The following is an 18,408-nucleotide window of genomic DNA, read 5'->3' as shown; positions in this document are numbered from 1 at the left end:
ACTGGATACAAAAAAATGAGAAAACAGTTTAGAAAAAATAGAGCCATGAGATATAGATAGAACAGATTATCAAAATTTTTCAAATTAATGAATTTTCCTTATTTCCTCTAACCCACAAAGCACCTTTCCTGCTCCAAAAAAGGAAAGAAAAAAGGAGGAAAGAGGAATGTCTTACAACTAGATGGGAGAGCTCTGTGATTATAACCTGGACACGGAGGCCCCCACTTCCAACTTTATTCCTAAAGAAGGGCAGAGACAAAAGGGTGAACACAGGAGAGCAGGAGATACAGGCCCAGTAAGTAGTGCTTTTCTAACAAGCCCTGGTCCCACCATTCAAAGGCAGGGGGAGGGAATGAGGACTGGAGCATGTGGACACCAAAAGGCACCCAGAATCTCATCTCACTCTCCCAAGTAACTACGTTCTCAGTCCCACCACCTTTTCTTGAGGTGAAAAACAGGGTATATGAAATGGAGTGTTTCCCCATAAAACTTTAAAATACTTTATTTCAGGAAGGAAAAAAAAAAAAGGAAAAATTGGTTAGAGCCGACTCAAAGATTTTGCCAGTATATTATAAAACAAGTGATTTTTACCACTAATCCGTTCACCTCAAATTGGAAGCAACAAGTGAAGGCACCGGGGTGGCTAGTCAGGAGGATGGAGACCTCCAGCATTTGTATCTGATCCACCATGACACCTTTGCAGTGATGGTTCCATCATGCAAACAGGAGACTACAGACTCACTTCTGTGTATCTGTTTGGCAACTATGAGAATCTTGATTTCATTGTATATAAATTGGAGACAATTCTTATTAAGAATAATCTTAAAAAAAAAAAACTGGTAAGTAGGGAACAGAAAAGGGAGGATAAAGTAGATGTAGAGCAAGAAAGGCTTTTGCAATAAAACTCAAAAAAGATGAAGAAATAAGAAGGAAAGCCTCAGATTCAGGACAGAGGCTGGAGGCCAACACTGACTTGAGGGAGGGAAGGGGCGAGCAAGAGGGCTGAATGAGGGTGATAATAGTAAGAACCTACCCTACAAAGGCCCTTTACCGATACCCGTGCGTGGGTGAAATTTGAAAAATATCTACTCAATTAGGCCAAATAAAGTTTTCCAAAGTGTTTTCCATCTCAGGCATCCAAGTCCCTAATGTTTCTCACACCTCCGTGGAATCTCGGAGGAATGAGTGAACAACATGAAAAACAAAACCAGAAAGTCACCAAACATTTGAATGGAGGTCCAGATATAGAACATGCCTCTTCCTATGGATATGCACATAACTGTAACAAAGCAACAAAAAAATGAAAAGTGTCCCCGTAACATTACTGAGAAAGAAGATACTAAGAAGTGTTTTTTAGCTAGCAAGGGGTAGCAACCAAAACTTAAATATATGTTTTAATTAATATTTCTATATATTTTATATCTAATTTGTTATTTTATATCTAATATTAAAATTAATTTTTACAAGTCTACCTGTAATTCTAATGCTACTTTCTCTAAAAAGTTTTGACTCACCTATCATGGAGGCTTCTTTTTTAATCTTCGAGATGAAAAGGAACAATTATATATGACATCTCATTAGACCCTGATAAAAATGCTCAGGGTCAGCTTACAAAAGTTGTTCTAAGGTCATAGTGTAATGTGAAGTCCTCCAAAATCATGAGGAATGAAACCAGAACTGTGTCCCAGTAGTGTCTTCAATAAACCATGTGATTTGGGGAAAATCGCTTACCCGTCTGGTTTCAGTTTTGTCACCTATCAAAGGGTAGAGCAGTAGTTCTCAAGTGTGTTCAGAAGCTGCCCTGTTGGTTCCTAAAACATTTTCAATGAGTCCCTGAGGCTGGGGCTATTTGCATAGAATTCTCAGACATTATTTGCCCTTCTCAATCTCATTCTCTTATAGGCAAACAGTGGGCATTCCAGAGGCAAGGCGGCAGATTCACAACCATCTGAAAAAGCTACTAAAGCACTCCTCCCTTTCCCAACTCCTCGCCACGCGAGGCCAGATTTCTTTCTACACTTCAACTAAAACAACATATCACAACAGATTGAAAGGATAAGCAGATAGGACAACCCAGCTATCTTCAACTGAGCCAAATATTAAAATGATTTGCAAAAATGTAGAACCATGGCATTCTTGTTAAATTTTTTTGTTTTGGGATATATAGCTTTTTTTCATAAAAATATGTTTTCGAATATATAGCTTTTTTTCATAAAAATGTTTTCAAATATATAGCTTTTTTTCATAAAAACATTTAAGATTCAACAGACTTCTCATTGTTATTTTTACACGACAATATCTTTAATTTCTCAATTTTAATTTCTAGTATAGAACTATTAATAGAAATAACTCACATGAACAAAAGCTCTTTGGGGTCCTCAATAATTTTTATTGTAAAGAGGTCCTGAGACCAAAAAATTTGAGAACTGCCGAGCTAGACTTCTCAGGTCAAAAATTCCATGACTTAGTAAATAACTGTGTAAATGACCAGTTAGCACTTTTTTCTCCTTTTTTGTTTTGTTTTTCATCCTTGAGTTGAACACATTCTTTGCATTTTTCCCTATTTTAAAAAAAAACCTTTTTTTTTTAAATGTTTATTTATTTTTGAGAGAGACAGAGACAGAATGCGAGTGGGTTAGGGGCAGAGAGAGAGGAAGACACAGAATCCGAAGCAGGCTCCAGGCTCTCAGCTGTCAGCACAGAGCCCGACGTGGGGCTCGAACCCACAAGCTGTGAGAGCCGAAGTCGGACGCTCAACCGACTGAGCCACCCAGGTGCCCCCCATTTTTCTCTATTTTTATAGCACAGTATTTATAACAAAAACTACAACAAAATTACAAAAACTGCTTCCCACAATTCTCATTTTCCTATATTTCCCTGTAAATGTACATATGATTCTATGTAATTATGTACATAGGGTAGATAAAAATATATAATGTTTTTTCACTTAACTTTTTTTTAAATACTAATTGTTTTGCTACAAGGTCTTCATTTCTAATCATTTTAACAGCTGCCTGATCCACTGAGCTGAGATGCCATGATTTATCTCTGCCTTCCTCTATAAAACACTGAGGCTGTTTCTATCCTTGTGTGTACTCATATATATTTTTCCCTGGAAGTAAGCATTTCTTTTTGTCACCTACCTTCCTGCCCTTTGTTATTCTAATCCTCAATACTGACAATTATTACCCTAGAGCCATTCTCACCTCCTTCCCTCTACCCATGACTACATTTTCCCTGTTTTAAAAGGGGGTAGAGACCACCCCTTAAAAATAAGAAATCCAGTATCACTAAAACAACATGAGAAAACAAGTAAATTAGTTTAGCATTGGGTCATCACAGGTACAATTTCCAGCCTCATCATTTCCATTAAAACCTCCTATTTCCTTATGGGCAACAGGTAAGTTTTTTTTTTTTTTTTTTTTTTTTAAAGACTTTTATTTTTAATCTCTATACCCAATGTGGGGCTTGAACTTACAACCCCGAGATCAGGAGTCACATGCTCTACCAACTGAGCCATCCACGTTCCCCAACAGGTAAGTATTTCTTATTCATTGCTCTGACTTACTTGGTAATCAGTAAAACCATGAATGACATACGGTTAACAAACCTGAAACATTTTTAAAAATGTTTTAAAAGTCTTCTAGATTAAAATATTTTTATACAAACTTTTGTGTAGAGTTAAAAATATTTTTTTCTGACCAGGACAAACATAAATTAACTGGTTATAGGACCAGTGCTATGGGGTCAGCCTTTTGATTATTATCAGACACTGAATTTGACCATATCACAAATTTATTTTGAACTTGAAAAATTAAAGTACTTTGTAATGACATAACAATATCATGCTGCTGTGCTCTTTTTTTGATGTTTATTTTTGGGAGACAAAGAAAGAGCACAAGCAGGGGAGGGACAGAGGATCTGAAGCAGGCTCTGTGCTGACAAGCAGCTAGCCCAATGTGGGGCTTGAACTCACAAACTGTGAGATCATGACCCGAGCCAAAGTTGGACGCTCAACGGACTGAGCTACCCAGGCACCCCTGCTGTGCTCTTTGTTAGAGATGATTTTATTTATTATGGTTAAAAAATGGGGAAAACTTCAGTACTTCTGAAATACTATATTTTCCTCACTGCAAAGACTGTTTCATTTGAGAAAATCACAGAATAAAAATATCAATGAAAACAACAACAAGGTTTCAGATACATCCATGAGATTTAAGCTTTCAGTTAGAATTCAAACCAAGACACTTTCTCATGCCATATTTGATTTAAATCATATAATCCAACAAATCTCTAGTAAGCATCAATCATTTTCCAGACACTGTTAGTCATGGGGATATAAAGTTGAAGAAGATCAAGGTGTATCCCTTCAGGGCATAAGTGAACTAGATATAACACGCCATGGGAATGCAGAAGAGGAACAATTAATCCTACAGTGAAAGATTCAGAGCATCAAAGAAGAAGGGCTATTTTATCTGGGATATGAAATATGAGGGCTTCTGTTGGAGAGAAAGAAGGTCAGGGGTTATTGGCATTTCAGTGAGAGCTAATATCATTTGAAATGACAGCACACGCAGGACCAAATATGGACATAATTCAGCTGAAGTGACAACAGGAACAGCTCTGACCAAGTTCACACATGTGCAAGAAAAGACAACCCATCATAACTACTGGCCAAGTGCAACTGTAAGATATTATTGTCTGTATGAGGTACCTGGATATCAGAGATGGTAAGGTGTGAAAGAGTGTCTTCAAATCAATGAAACATGGTAATTACCCAACTAGATTATCTTGGTAATGAGGGACTGCTGATGGAGATTGTAAAATCTGCTTAACTGGAATTCCTATGAAATACACATATACACACACCAGGTAATTCTTACCAAACTTTATACAACGTCCAGGAAAACAAAGTCAGAACATCCAGAAAATGTCTCACTTCAAAGACGGAGCGGGGAGAAAAGTCATTTTGGCACGTAGCAGAAGAGGATATGCGGATCAAAGCATAGCCAGAGGACATCTCCAGGCACAAGAAATACTGTTGCTGTTCCGAAAAATCCACTGGTGATAATGTAATCCCATCTCTACCCACTGCCTGCCTCCCTGTGAATCACGGAGAGTCCCGCAACACCCAGTGAAAGAGCACCGCTCCCTTCCCATCTCCCTCTCTCCCCTACTCATTCAGTCTTCCATAAAGACGGACATCAAGTTTAACATCCTCTGCAGGGTGGACTGAACACTTCAAACTAAAGTCAATATGAACCTAAAAAATAAATAGCACAACAAATAGCAATCATCTTTTTAAGGAGAAACAGAACTCATCCTTAAACTCTGAAGTTTAGAAAAATTGGGGAGAGATTTAACATACTCACGGCTTGTTTTTTAATAACTTTTAAGTCTCTAAAGTCAGTTTGTTAGTTTACAAACACTGAAAAATCAATACACCTGGCCTACCCACCAAAATATTAGCCTTGAGGTGCTATGTTAACACTGTGCTTTATACAGACAATAATCATTAGCACAAATAAACAGCTAGATTTTTTCTAAAAATTTTAAAATATACCAAAGTAGAGAGAATAGTATAATATGCTTGTTAGCCAGCTTCAACAATTCTCAATAATGACTAATTTTAATTTATGCCTTCACCATTCCTTCAGTCTGGAATATTTTGAAGCAAATTTCAGGCATACTATTTCTTGAATTAACTTCACTCCAGTGGTTTATTACGGACACCTCAGATGCTTATGAAACTGATAAAAGAATCTTTGATATTGAGGTTTATAAGAAACCACCAGAGCATCTTCCAAAGTGGCTCGTATGAGAGTTCTAGTTGCTCCAAACCTTCACCAACATTAGTTGTCAGTCTGAATTTTAGCTATTCCAGTGGATGTGTTCTGCTGAATTAGCTTATAAATGCCTTTAATATTTGTTGTGTTTTTAAAACTATGTTAAGTCCAACATCTTTTTGGGGGTCTGTTTGTGAAAAGCAGGCAAAATTGTTTTTTAAAAAAGAATTCAAGCTATATTAAAATAGAGAAATATGTAATTCTCTTCACATCACTTGAAAAATTCAAGAATTTCTCCTGTAATGCAATGCAGACATCACTGAAAAGCTGCATACTGCAAAGCAGTGGATTTAAAAAATAAGGTATGTGAGAAAAAACAGGGTTGGCACAAACCTAAAAACAGATGCCACCTTGTAAACAGAGGACTAACAAAACAATAGCAACATTAATAGCACAATTAAATCTCTCACAGGCACTGCCAACACGGTCACTATCAGATGATACATTTCAGTCCTAAGTCCTGAGACATTTTTTCCCTTCTTTATAATAAGGGCATACAACTTCTAAGACAGATCAATTTTATCAAAACTAAATACGGGCTCCGGGGAATAGCTAACTCCATCAATCAATTTTTGTAGCACAGGTGTGAGGGGTCCTAAAAACAATGTCTTCACACGTCTTTCTTGTGCATCCACAGTTTCACCCCATAATACTCCAGAAAGTGAAGCAGTTCATGAATCCTGCAAACCAGCCGCTTCTTTCACCAGAGAAAGGTACTTCTGCAGGTTTCCCACTTCTTTCTTAAAACAGTCCTACATTCTCTTTCATTGTGATCACTTGTTTGCTCAGCCCAGAACGTTAATATGCTGGGAAAACTGCACGTGAGTCAACAGAGCAATTTCCACTTTACTCTGACCCTGTTCTCTCGCTATCTGATGGTGGGTAAGTTAACTCGTGTTAAAAAACACATAGGTAGGAAAATAAACCATATGGGAAAAGCCCATTTTCAAAAAGAAACCCAAAACTCATTGGACTTAACTCTTGCTGCATGAACCTCTGTCCAAAGTCTCATATTTTTGGTCATTCTATCAGTAGTTTTTCTTTTGAGGGTCCTTTTTTGGGCCATCTTTACAGACCACGGAAAGCTCAAGTTTCCTCTAGCCTGAGATGCTGCTCTGACTTTTTCAAATTTGGCACATACCAAAGCACAGACTGAGTTTTTTATAGGAATCAGAGGCAGATAAGAAGCAACAGCCAAGCTGTAAGTTCAAAAGCCTCACAATAAAGGCATAAGGTGATCTGGAGAATCCTAGATAGCACTCCTAGGATTAACAGCTGGAAATTTCTGTATATTCTTCAACATTTTAAACTGTTGTTCCAGTACTAGATTCTCATTATAGTACTCACGTTACAATCAGATCAAAGGTTACTTCAGGTTTAAAACCCCATGTAACTGCCATCCACTGGTCAGATGTTACTCTTCACAGACACTTCTTTGTATAAATTCCCTTCCCCATTCATTCTGACACACTTTACTTAACAGTAGCATTCCAGGACTTGATCAAGTTTTAGCCTGACCTCCAGGAAGTATCTTGTGTGAAAAGCCACACGTACATCAGATATGATTACCCCAGAGTATTGTGGGGGCAACCGTTTAATGTAATGGTACTACTAAAGCAGTAGCACCGAGAGGAATTCTAAGTGAAAACTGTCTGGGGCCCCTGTGTAGCTCAGTCAGTTGAACATCTGGCTCTTGATCTCAACTCAGTTCTCACAGCTGTGAGTTCAAGCCCCACAGTGGGCTCCACAATGGACATGAAGCCTACTTAAAAAATAAATTAAAATCAATGGAAAATGTTTGTAGTTTCTTTATCACACTCATCCTCACATCGCTTCAGGGCATTTTAATACCTGAAGGACATTCCTGTACCAACATATGTATGGAAAGCCTCATCTCATTTAGAAATGCATATTTATGGGGAAAACGCAAACTATACTAGAATAAAATGAAGCACAGAGCTATCTTTTAGCTTTTTTCAGCTATTTTTAGCTATTTTCAGCTTTTATGCTAAAAGCTGATATTGTCATTTATAGTGAGAAAGAGATAAGGTATGCGTAGAGGCAAATTTCCACAAAAACAATAAGCCAAAGTATGTACAAATTTGGAAGAACATCTCCTCAGAACTTACTAAAAATAACTCACCAGTATTATGGGTGCCACTTTCGGTGCTAAAGCTAATGAGTAATCTCTAAACAAATTACAAAATAGTGTTTGAAAGTCTGAGTTCAAATAAATATGAATTCTTAACTTTAAATGTAAAAGAAAAAAAAGGTATGTGTGTGTTTGTTTTTGCTTCTTTTGTGAATCAAAGTATCACAGATCAGGAGGATCTGGTTTACGATGTTCTTTCAGTTCTCAAACTTTTAGATTTGTTGTTTTTATGTGTTAACTTTTTATTTTTAAATAATTTCAGACTTCTAGAAAGATCATAAGATTACAAAAAAATTCCCCATTTACCAAGATTTCTCAAATGTTAGCACTGCAGAAGAGATGCCCTTAAATTAAATACCTATATTTCTTAAAAACAAGGTTATTTTCTCACATAATTTAATACAAATATCAAAATCAGGAAATTAACATTTAATAACAAAATACTACTATCTAGTCTACAAAACGTATTCAGATTTTTTCAATTGTCCCAACAATGTCCTTTATAACAAAAAGGAAACCCTGGATCATAAACTGCATTGGGTTTTTCTTATCTCTTTAGATTCCTGTAACCTGGAACAGGTTTTTGTTTTTTGGGGTTTTTTTTTTTTTTTGTCTTTCATGACCTGGACATTCTTAAAGTGTATAGGCCAGTTATTTTGTAGAACTATCTTCAGTTGGGTTTGTCAGATGGTTCCTCAAGATGAGACTCAGGCCAGATGTTAATAAACTTATTGTGATAAATGTTTTGCAAGATATACAAATCTCAAATCATTATGTTGTACACCTTAAGCTTTTACAATGTTATATGTGAATTACATCTCAATAAAACTGTAAAAAATAAAACCAAACATAAAAAAATGGGGAAAAAAAAAAAAAAAAAGGAAGAGGAGACTCAGGCTGTGCTTTTCTGGCCCAAGTACCACAACAGTGATACTGGGTACATCTTGGTGCATCCGCTCAGGAGGCAAGGATATCAGTCTGTCCCTTCGCTGGTGACAGGGACTTTGATCACTCGGTTAATGTCAATCTGACAGGTTTCTCTATTGCAACATAGTAACTTTCTAATGTTACTACATTTCCTTTCATAATTAATAAACATCTTATGGTGGGGCTCAGTCAGTTGAGCATCCAATCCTTAATTTCGGCTCAGGCCATGATCTTGCAGTTCATGGGATTGAGCCCCACGTCGGGTTCTGCACTGACAGCACAGAGCCTGCTTGGGATCCTTTTCTCTGCCCCTCTCCTGCTTGAGCACACATGCATGCACTCTCTCTCTTTAATAAATAAAATTTTTAAATAAAAAATAAACATCTTATGAGGAGATACTTTCAGACTATGTCAATATCCTACTTCCATTAATCTTTTACTCATTAGTTTTAACACAGATTTTTCAGTAATTCCCCCCTTTCCAGAACTTTCTAAGCTTAGCATGAAGCTCCTTTTACCTCATGTCTACCTGCACAAATGGAGCTACTGCCAGCATCCACTCTGCTCTGAGACCCCTGAGACACAGTTAAGATCTCAGGAATTCACACATACAATCTCTAGGGCAGGATCACACAAGGACACTCACAAATAAAGAGGAAACCCAGTCTATCGTTTCTTCACATGAAAATGAGAGTGTACCCTCGAGAGATTTTGAGCTGGCAGCTGAGAGCTGTGTAGCATTCCTTGTCTTTGGTGCTGAGAAAACAATGGCCCAGTATTGTATACAGTTTTATGCCAAAATTCTTCTATTTCACAGTTGAAAGAACTCATTCAGGCAAGTAATATATGTCCAGTAGCAATAATATAAACACTTCATCTTCAACATTTTTCTTTAAAATGTTGGTAATTTAAAATTTTACATATGTTACCATTTTCCAGAAAAGACTCCCCTCTCCCCCAAACCAGAATTCGTAGGTGAATTTTTTGTCTGCCCTCTTTTTCACACCCCTCCCACTTAAAGCTCTTTTCCCTCCTCTACCCAAGGCTTTATGTCCCTAGACTAGAAGCAATCTGGTGAAATCTAATAAAGGGCGGAGGGATGGATGAGTGCTCTTCTAGTCCTAGATTCTACAAAACTGTCCTTACCTGCTGTGGAAAACAGGTGCGGACTGAGTGCTCTGTGTAACCAAAAGATGGCCCTTCAAAGACAGCTGTTGGGAGCTTCAGAACTTCCTTCAGAAACTGGTCAAACTTGCTAAATATCATTAAGCCATTGGAATCTGACATCTGGGAGAAAACATCTATGAGAACAAAACCAAATAAAGTCAAACTAGAAAGAAATATAAACTTTTTATAAATGACTCTATGTTATTTGTATACTGGTCAAAAAGTACCATTAAAAAGTACCATAAAGCTATTATGATTTTTAGTTAATATGTGTTCTCCTTCTTATTAACATTGTATAGTTCCTTTACTGCCCAGCCCTCTCTCCCACCCACTTAATATCTACCTAAATATTAAACCCAATAACCATTCATGTATGTCTACCTACCTCCTCTTTTTGAGTGTACATAACTGAATGATATATACTTTTTATTTTATTTATAACAAACTTTGTTCCAAGAAGAATTTGTAGCAACATACCTTTATCTCTTAGCATTTATGTATGTGTTTATATAAGACATATACATGCTTGGGTTTATGAATATATTAGCATATTGATTTGGGGGTATGAAACTGCATTATATTTATATATTCATATGCTACTAATGTAATGTATTCCTGTGAAGGAATAAATTTGAAGGAAGCATAAAACATATTTAAAATATTCCATTCAGTGAGTTCCAAAGTAGAATAAAAAGAACTCCTATAAATTCTTCTACCCCAAGATACTTTGATACTATAAGATCTTATTTTTACCATAAAGTCTGACTCAAGCAGATGGGAAAGAAATTTCTAGTAATACTATTTCTTTATCTTCTTAGAGAGAGTCTTCTCTCTCCAGTTAGTTCTTCCTCTCTTCTCATCCATAGTCGGGGAGAAAAAGAAAAATCACCAGCAGCTCAAAATCAATGTGTCAGAGAAATGTGACCTAAGCTTTTTTTCAAAGTATTGAGCTTCCTTATAAACAAATGGGTGAGTTAAACATGCACAGAAAAATCGTTTCCTGAGGCCCTGCCAAGTGTGGCATTTTAAAAAGTCAGATTCTATACATAATTAATAAGTATAGAACAGATATATATGTAATTGATATGTTATATATGCATTATTCTTTAGGTTTAATTCGAGGTATTTATCCTGAAGCACTAGGTGTAGGAAAAAAAAATACATTTGAAATATATTAACTAAAGAAAGATAAAATGTTAAATTATCAACTCCACAGAGTAACTTTTAAAAAACATTAACATTAAAAAACAAGAAAGTATCAAAGGAATGAAAATCTACAATACATGCTCTCTAAATAGCTGTTAGTTTGTAGCTGGAGAAAAAGTATTAAATACTCATGGCGGGTGGGGAGATTCAATGAGAGGCTAAAAGAACTACAATCCTAGTGGAAGATAAAATCAATTAATTAACAAACAAATACTAAGTTCCTTCTATGTGGCCCAAGTGCCAAGCATTCTGCTAGGTGTTATGAAACACAACAAAGAAGTATGATGGGGGTCTTTATCCCCCAAGAAACTTTCAGTGTAGCTGAAAAAAAAAAAAAGATACATATGAAGCAAAGAAGAATTAAGTGTTAAATTGACACTAAGTGGAACAGAAAGAACAGAGACATAAAGATGCCTGTTAAGCCTATTTGTCAAGCACCACAACAGGTTGTAACCATGGCTGAGGCTGCCTGTAGCCACCCAAAATTAATTATCCTCGTTTCTACTAGTAATAGAACACTAATTTTATTTTGTACAGCAATGCACCCCACTAAGAGATTAAAACTTACAGCCTCCTTTTAGCAAGTCATGGTCATGTGACTAAGTGGTAGCCAATGAGACTATAAGCAGAAGGGTTATGAGGGACTTCCAGGAAGGTTGGTTAAAGAAAGCTGACTAAGCTGGAAATCAGGCCCTTCTTTCCTTATCCTCTTCCTCCTTTTGCTATCTGAAATGTAGTTATGATGGCTGGAGCTCCAACAGCCACCTTGGACTATGTGGTAATTGTGATTTTGTTACAGAAGTCATGCACTCGAATGGTAGAAAACAAAGGTAGAGAAAGCCTGGGTCCCAGATGAAATACCACATCAGCCTTGGACTACCTAATCCTGGACTTCTTTTATATAAAAAAAAAAATAAACTTCAGCTTTGTTTAAGACACTATTATCCTGGGTTTTTGTTTTCAAGCAACAATCCCTAATACTAAGTGCCTTATACATTACTAAACAATACCTCATTTTACTCTCACAAAAAGGTGTACGTGTGTACACATAATTATTTAAATTTTATAGATAAGGAAACTAGCTTAGAAAGGTTAAGTTGCTTAGGGTTAAGAAGTTGGTAAGTAACTAAGTCAAGATTTAAAGTTACACTTCCCTGACTCCACCACACCACACTTCTTCAAAATGCAGTTTAGAATAGTTACAAAACACATAGGCAGTAACTGTCAGGGAAGTTCTAAAAGAAAGGAATTAGAAGCTAGGCCTTGAAAGGTATAGAATGATGAGGTCAAAAGAGGTTGGAGGTGGGGGCTGGGAGACACAACCAGAGAAGAGGAGGCAAGTGTCTATGGCAGGAATTTGTTATCTTTTTTTTTGGGGGGGGGGGGGGGAGGTAAAGCAGGAAACAGTGTACTGAAACAGTGTACTACATTCTTCAGTGAGAGACAATTTAGATTGAGAAATAAAGGGAAATAAAGACAGAATAAGAAACGTATCTGGCATGAAAGAAAACTTTGAAAGAGGAAATCACTTTGAATTTGGTTTAAAAACTCTTACGAAGGGAAAAGATATTTAGAAAGCTAAGTTTCTGTAAAATGAGACTGTTAGTGACCAGGAGAATGGATAAAAAAGGAAGAACAGGACTGGGGAAATCAGCTACAAAACCTTGTGGAGGAGGCACAAATGAGGTAGCGAGTGTGTGAACTTCAGTAGTGACAGTAAGGTCGGGGGCGGGGGGTCACCTCCAAGACATTTCAATGCAGGAAACCCCTGCTGATGGCAAACTGGATTAGGGAATAAAGGAATTTAAGAAGTTAGGGTTATTATTCTAAGTTTCCAGTTTGGGAAAATGACAACCCTGACTAAAAAACAAAACAAAACAAAAAAAACCCCTGAAGATACAAATATTTATCTTTGCACATAAGTGTATTTGAACCAATCAGCAAATGTCCAGGCAGAACCATCCTGCAGGTAGTTAGAACCGGAGTACTGGGCCACAGCTCAGGACTACAGATACAGAGCTTTGAAGATGTTGCCAATTATGTGAAAAACTGATGCCCTTTGAAGGAGGGGAGACCATAGTAACTTCATTTTTATTTATTTATTATGTATTTATTTTATTTTTTTAAAGATTTTTTTTTCATGTTTATTTTTGAGAGAGAGAGAGAGTGCGAGAGAGAGACAGAGCACAAGCAGGGGAGGGGCAGAGACAGAGGGAGACACAGAATCCGAAGCAGGCTCCAGACCCTGAGCTGTCAGCACAGAGCCCGTCGCCGGGCTCAAACTCATGGACCGCAAGATCATGACCTGAGCTGAAGTCAGACGCCCAACCAACTGAGCCACCCAGGCACCCCTAACTTCATTTTTAAATAGCTGGGTGCTAGTCTTATGAGGAAAATAATCATTCATTAAATCTGAACGAAAACAAAGGGTCGATATGGGATGTGGCAACGTGCCTACTACTTAGTATCTACCTTCCCCTGCTGCTCCCCAACTGAACCCTGACGGTGATGAGAATGGCAATGTGCTCCACTTGAAAAACGACTTCCCAGTCTCTCTTGTACAAGGTAACTCTAAAGTGGATTTCTGGGAAGGCTTCTGCTTTCCTGAGAGAGGCACTTCTTTCTTCTCTCTGCTTCGAATGAGAACGTGCGGCCTGGCATGCAGCGGTCATGTTATGAACGTAAGGAGGAAAGCCATATGGCAGAGCAGGACGAGAGGATGGGACCTGAGTCTTTGATGACATCCTTAACTCATGGTACCAACTTTGACCTACCTGCCTTTGGACTTAATTTTACATGAGAAAAATACATCCCCATGTGTTCAAGCCACTGTTGGTTAAGTTTTCTGTTGCCACTCAAGGTATTCAATAACTGATAAATTAGCAAGTTATTAAGTTCTACCCGCTAACTAAATGGTGGAAATATCCAAGACCAGAAACTTTAGCTGCCCAGCACATTAATACACGTATCTACAGCTTCACAGTTACAAAAACATCCGTGTATATACTCGCACTGACACATCTATACCTAACTCATTCAGAGTAACAAAGGAAATAACTGACAATAAAATGACCAACCTTACCCTCAAAAAAGTATTATTTTCTATTATACTTAGTTACTATGTCCTATAATACATTCAGAGTAAATTTTTTAAAAATTCACTAAAAAAGAAATTATCACTTAATTGGGCCATGTTACAATTATAAGAGAACCAGAACATGTTTCTTTGTTTGATTTAATAAGAGAAATACTGCCAGACCCCCCAAATTGAAGGCACAGTGAAGTTAACTTATTATTGCTTGAGTTATTGATTTACAAAGTTTTTTTTTTTTTTTTAAAGATTAGGCTTCTTTGATCTGTAAGAAAAACAGTAAAAAAGTACTGCAAATTTTTTTTAATCTTAAATGGAGCATAACAATGAGTGAAGTTACTGTGATTTACTATATACAAATACAAAGATCTCACCAAAGTAGTAAGAGCAGGGAGCCTGGGTGGCTTTAGTCAGTTAAGGGTCTGATTTCGATTTTGGCTCAGATCATGATCTCATCATTGGTGACATCAAGTCCCACACTGGGCTCTGTGCTATAAGCACAGAGCCTGTTTGGGATTCCCTCTCTCTGCCCCTCCCGGACTTGCATGCTCAGGCATGCTCTCTCTCCCTCTCTCTCAAAATAAATAAACATTAAAAAAGAGACAATAAAATTTAATAAAAAATTAAACTAGTCCTCTAATTAAAGCCCTCAACCCTTCGGCATTAAGGGACTAAATTACTTCCCAGAACACTGGTTAATTTCCCCAGTAATTCTTTTTCTATTTATATACCTCTGAAAAAAGCTATGCTAATTCCCCATTAGATGTTTCCAGATTAAAATGTAGGCTTTCTCCCTTGTGAAAAACCCACAATCAAGTCCCTAAATGTATATGTATACACACTTTAAAAAATATTCTGGGGCTGCCTGAGTGGCTCAGTCAGTTAAATAGCTGACTCCAGATTTCAGCTCAGGTCATGATCTCACAGTTGGTGAGTCTGAACCCCACACATCAAGCTCCGGACTGATCGCGCAGGACCTGCTTAGGATTCTCTCACTCTCCCTCTCTTTGCCCCTTCCATGCTCTCTCTCACGCGTGCACGCTCTCTGAAAAATAAATAAATAAATTTAAAAAAAATTTTGTCTTTTGTGTAATGGCAAAATAATTCTACTATTCTACCATCATCACATCTGTTTCAACCTTTTATTCTGGCGATAACGACCCTGGTTTTACTCATTGCATCTATCCACTCTTTTTCTCCCCATATAACCAATCATACACTTCTGCAAGATGATAGGGTTGTTTACAATAAAGAGTCAAGTCTATAAACAGAATGCCATTTTCTTTCATATGTTAGCTTTCCCTGGCAAATGATTCTCACCGCCTGTCATCTTTCTACCAATTGAGTAATCTAACCCACAAAAACATGTATACACATCTGTATATTTATAAATACCTGTATGTAACCAAATCCAAATGAATATTTTATTCCCAAACTCATGAACAGTCCTACAGCATTCATTAAGTCAGAGTGAGGCTAGAGGATGGAGTCTGAATGCCTTGGACCTCTAGTGCTGACTCAGCCAGGAACTACCTTAGACAAGTCTCTAGGCCTCCCTTTAAAAAAAAAAATTTTTTTAATGTTTACTTATTTTTGAGAGAGACAGAGACAGAATGCAAGTGGGTTAGGGGTAGAGAGAGAGGGAGACACAGAAGCAGAAGCAGGCTCCAGGCTCTGAGCTGTCAGCACAGAGCCCGACGCGGGGCTTGAACTCTCACAGAGCCGCGAGATTATGACCTGAGCCAAAGTTGGACGCTCAACCAACTGAGCCACCCAGGCACCCCTCTAGGCCTCCCTTTTGACAAAACATTGATTTAGGACTTATCTCTTACTTGCTTCCAGTTCTAGAACATTTTGGTTATATGAGAAATGCAAATGTGGGCATCATTCATTCAAATTAAACTGTCATTTCCATCTAATGATGAGAAAGGATGGTTAATAGAAACCAGCCAGGATAACTATGCAGTGACAGGCAGTTAAAAGACTATTGCAGGGGCGCCTGGGTGGCGCAGTCGGTTAAGCGTCCAGCTTCAGCCAGGTCACGATCTCGCGGTCCGTGAGTTCGGGCCCCGCGTCGGGCTCAGAGCCTGGAGCCTGTTTCCGATTCTGTGTCTCCCTCTCTCTCTGCCCCTCCCCCGTTCATGCTCTGTCTCTCTCTGTCCCAAAAAAATAAATAAAACGTTGAAAAAAAAAAAAATTAAAAAAAAAAAAAAAGACTATTGCAGAGGAAGCTAAATTTTAAACAAGTGAATCTGTTTCATTAGAACTGCAAAGGATGGCCCCTCTACAGGCTGTTAGTAAAATATGAAGGAAGCAAGCAATTGAAATGTTGGTGAGAACTGTCAGTTCTGGGCATAATCAGCACTCAGGCCATCTTTTCTCTGACTACTCAAAGTGCGGTATATCAGAAACACACAAAACCAAAAGTAATATAAATTATTCTTATTACAAAAGCATTTTTATGCTGTAACACAGAAAAAAATGCTTGTTATCATTTTGGCATATTATTTCTTTTTCTATGTGCGTAATAAATTTTTGCCTAAAACTATATTACATTTATGCATTTTGATCTGAAACACATATTTGAGGACATTATATTCAATCATGTAAGTATCCCAGACTGTAACTGGGTTCTGTGCTTTGGACACTAAAACTGTTTCAAGCTTTCACATATTATAAAAAAAAGTCATAACAAATATACATAAAACTTAGGGCACACTCTTGACTAATTCCTCAGGGTAAACTCAAGAAACAGACTGAGTCAATGGATGTGGATATTTTCACAGCCTCCCTGATACATTCTGTTAGGCTGTCATTCAAAATGGGAGTGGCAGGTTTTTAAAGAATTTAAATATAAATTACATGTATCATCTGCTCCTATCTTTTTTTTAATGTTTATTTATTTTGAGAGAGAGAGAGAGAAAGTAGGAGTGGGGGAGGAGCAGAGAGAGAGGGAAGGAGACAATCCAAGCAGGTTCCGCACCGTCAGCACAGAGCTCAACACAGGCTCACAAACCGTGAGATCATGACCTGAGCTAATATCCTGGGTCGGACCTTCCACTGACTGAGCCACCCAGGAGCCCCAAATTATCTGCTCCTATCTTTTAATGCAAGACAGATGAGGTCTGAATAAGAGACTAAATTTCCTAGAAAACAAACAGCAGAATTAGACAAAGTAAATAAATCCCATAAATTAAATGACAAGTATGATTTCATAAATAATAGGCTTTACAGTCTGTAAGTTTTGTTCTCTGAGTTATTTTTAGGGTTTCTGACATTACTAAGTTTTGATCAGGCTTATAATTAAAGTCTGTATTCTGATTATAAATCACTGGTATTTAGAATGTGATCCCAGTTAACTGTGAATCTAGGATACAGTCCCTAATGGCCATAACAGTGAACTATTTCTATAAATGAACATTACCTGGAGACAGAAACTCTCTTAAGAGAGATCTGAAAAAAACCAATCAAGAAATATTTCAAGCTAAAAGTACAAGTATTGTTTAAGTTGTTCTAAATGCTATCTTGAAACTAAAATAAAAAAAACAAAAAATATATCAAACAAAAAAGGGGGGAGAGAAAATTATAGGAAAAAAAAATCTAAAACAAAAGGGAAAAAGCAGAAAGATCAAAATAAAAGGAAGAAAAGTAGAAACACTAAGGTGTATTCCATAAATTAGAAAACTGAATTTATTTTTTTTTTTTTTTAATTTTTTTTAATGTTTATTTTTTTGAGACAGAGAGAGACAGAGCATGAGTGGGGGAGGGTCAGAGAGAGAAGGAGACACAGAATCTGAAGCAGGCTCCAGGCTCTGAGCTGTCAGCACAGAGCCCAACACGGGGCTCGAACTCACGGACCGTGAGATCATGACCTGAGCCAAAGTCGGGCGCCTAAACCGACTGAGCCACCCAGGCGCCCCTAGAAAACTGAATTTAAAAAGAACATTAACATTTGGCACCTGGGTGGCTCAGTCGGTTAAACGTCCAACTCTGGGATTTTGGCTCAGGTAATGATCTCA

The 18,408-nt window shown here is 37.4% G+C and overlaps 1 protein-coding gene across 4 annotated transcripts in view; it reads right to left on the bottom strand.

The window, feature by feature from the left end:
* DTNB (dystrobrevin beta) overlaps positions 1 to 18,408 on the bottom strand; it is a 245,529-nt gene that overhangs the window by 163,344 nt on the left and 63,777 nt on the right. For all 4 annotated transcript variants that reach the window (XM_047853827.1, XM_047853828.1, XM_047853825.1 and 1 more), the window contains exon 6: positions 10,072 to 10,226. In XM_047853827.1, the coding sequence (XP_047709783.1) occupies positions 10,072 to 10,226 (155 nt within the window). The remainder of the gene's footprint in view (positions 1 to 10,071; positions 10,227 to 18,408) is intronic.

The sequence above is a fragment of the Prionailurus viverrinus genome, chromosome A3 (genome assembly GCF_022837055.1).
Source record: "Prionailurus viverrinus isolate Anna chromosome A3, UM_Priviv_1.0, whole genome shotgun sequence".
Taxonomy (NCBI): domain Eukaryota; kingdom Metazoa; phylum Chordata; class Mammalia; order Carnivora; family Felidae; genus Prionailurus; species Prionailurus viverrinus.
This window is presented reverse-complemented; position numbering and strand designations above follow the sequence as displayed.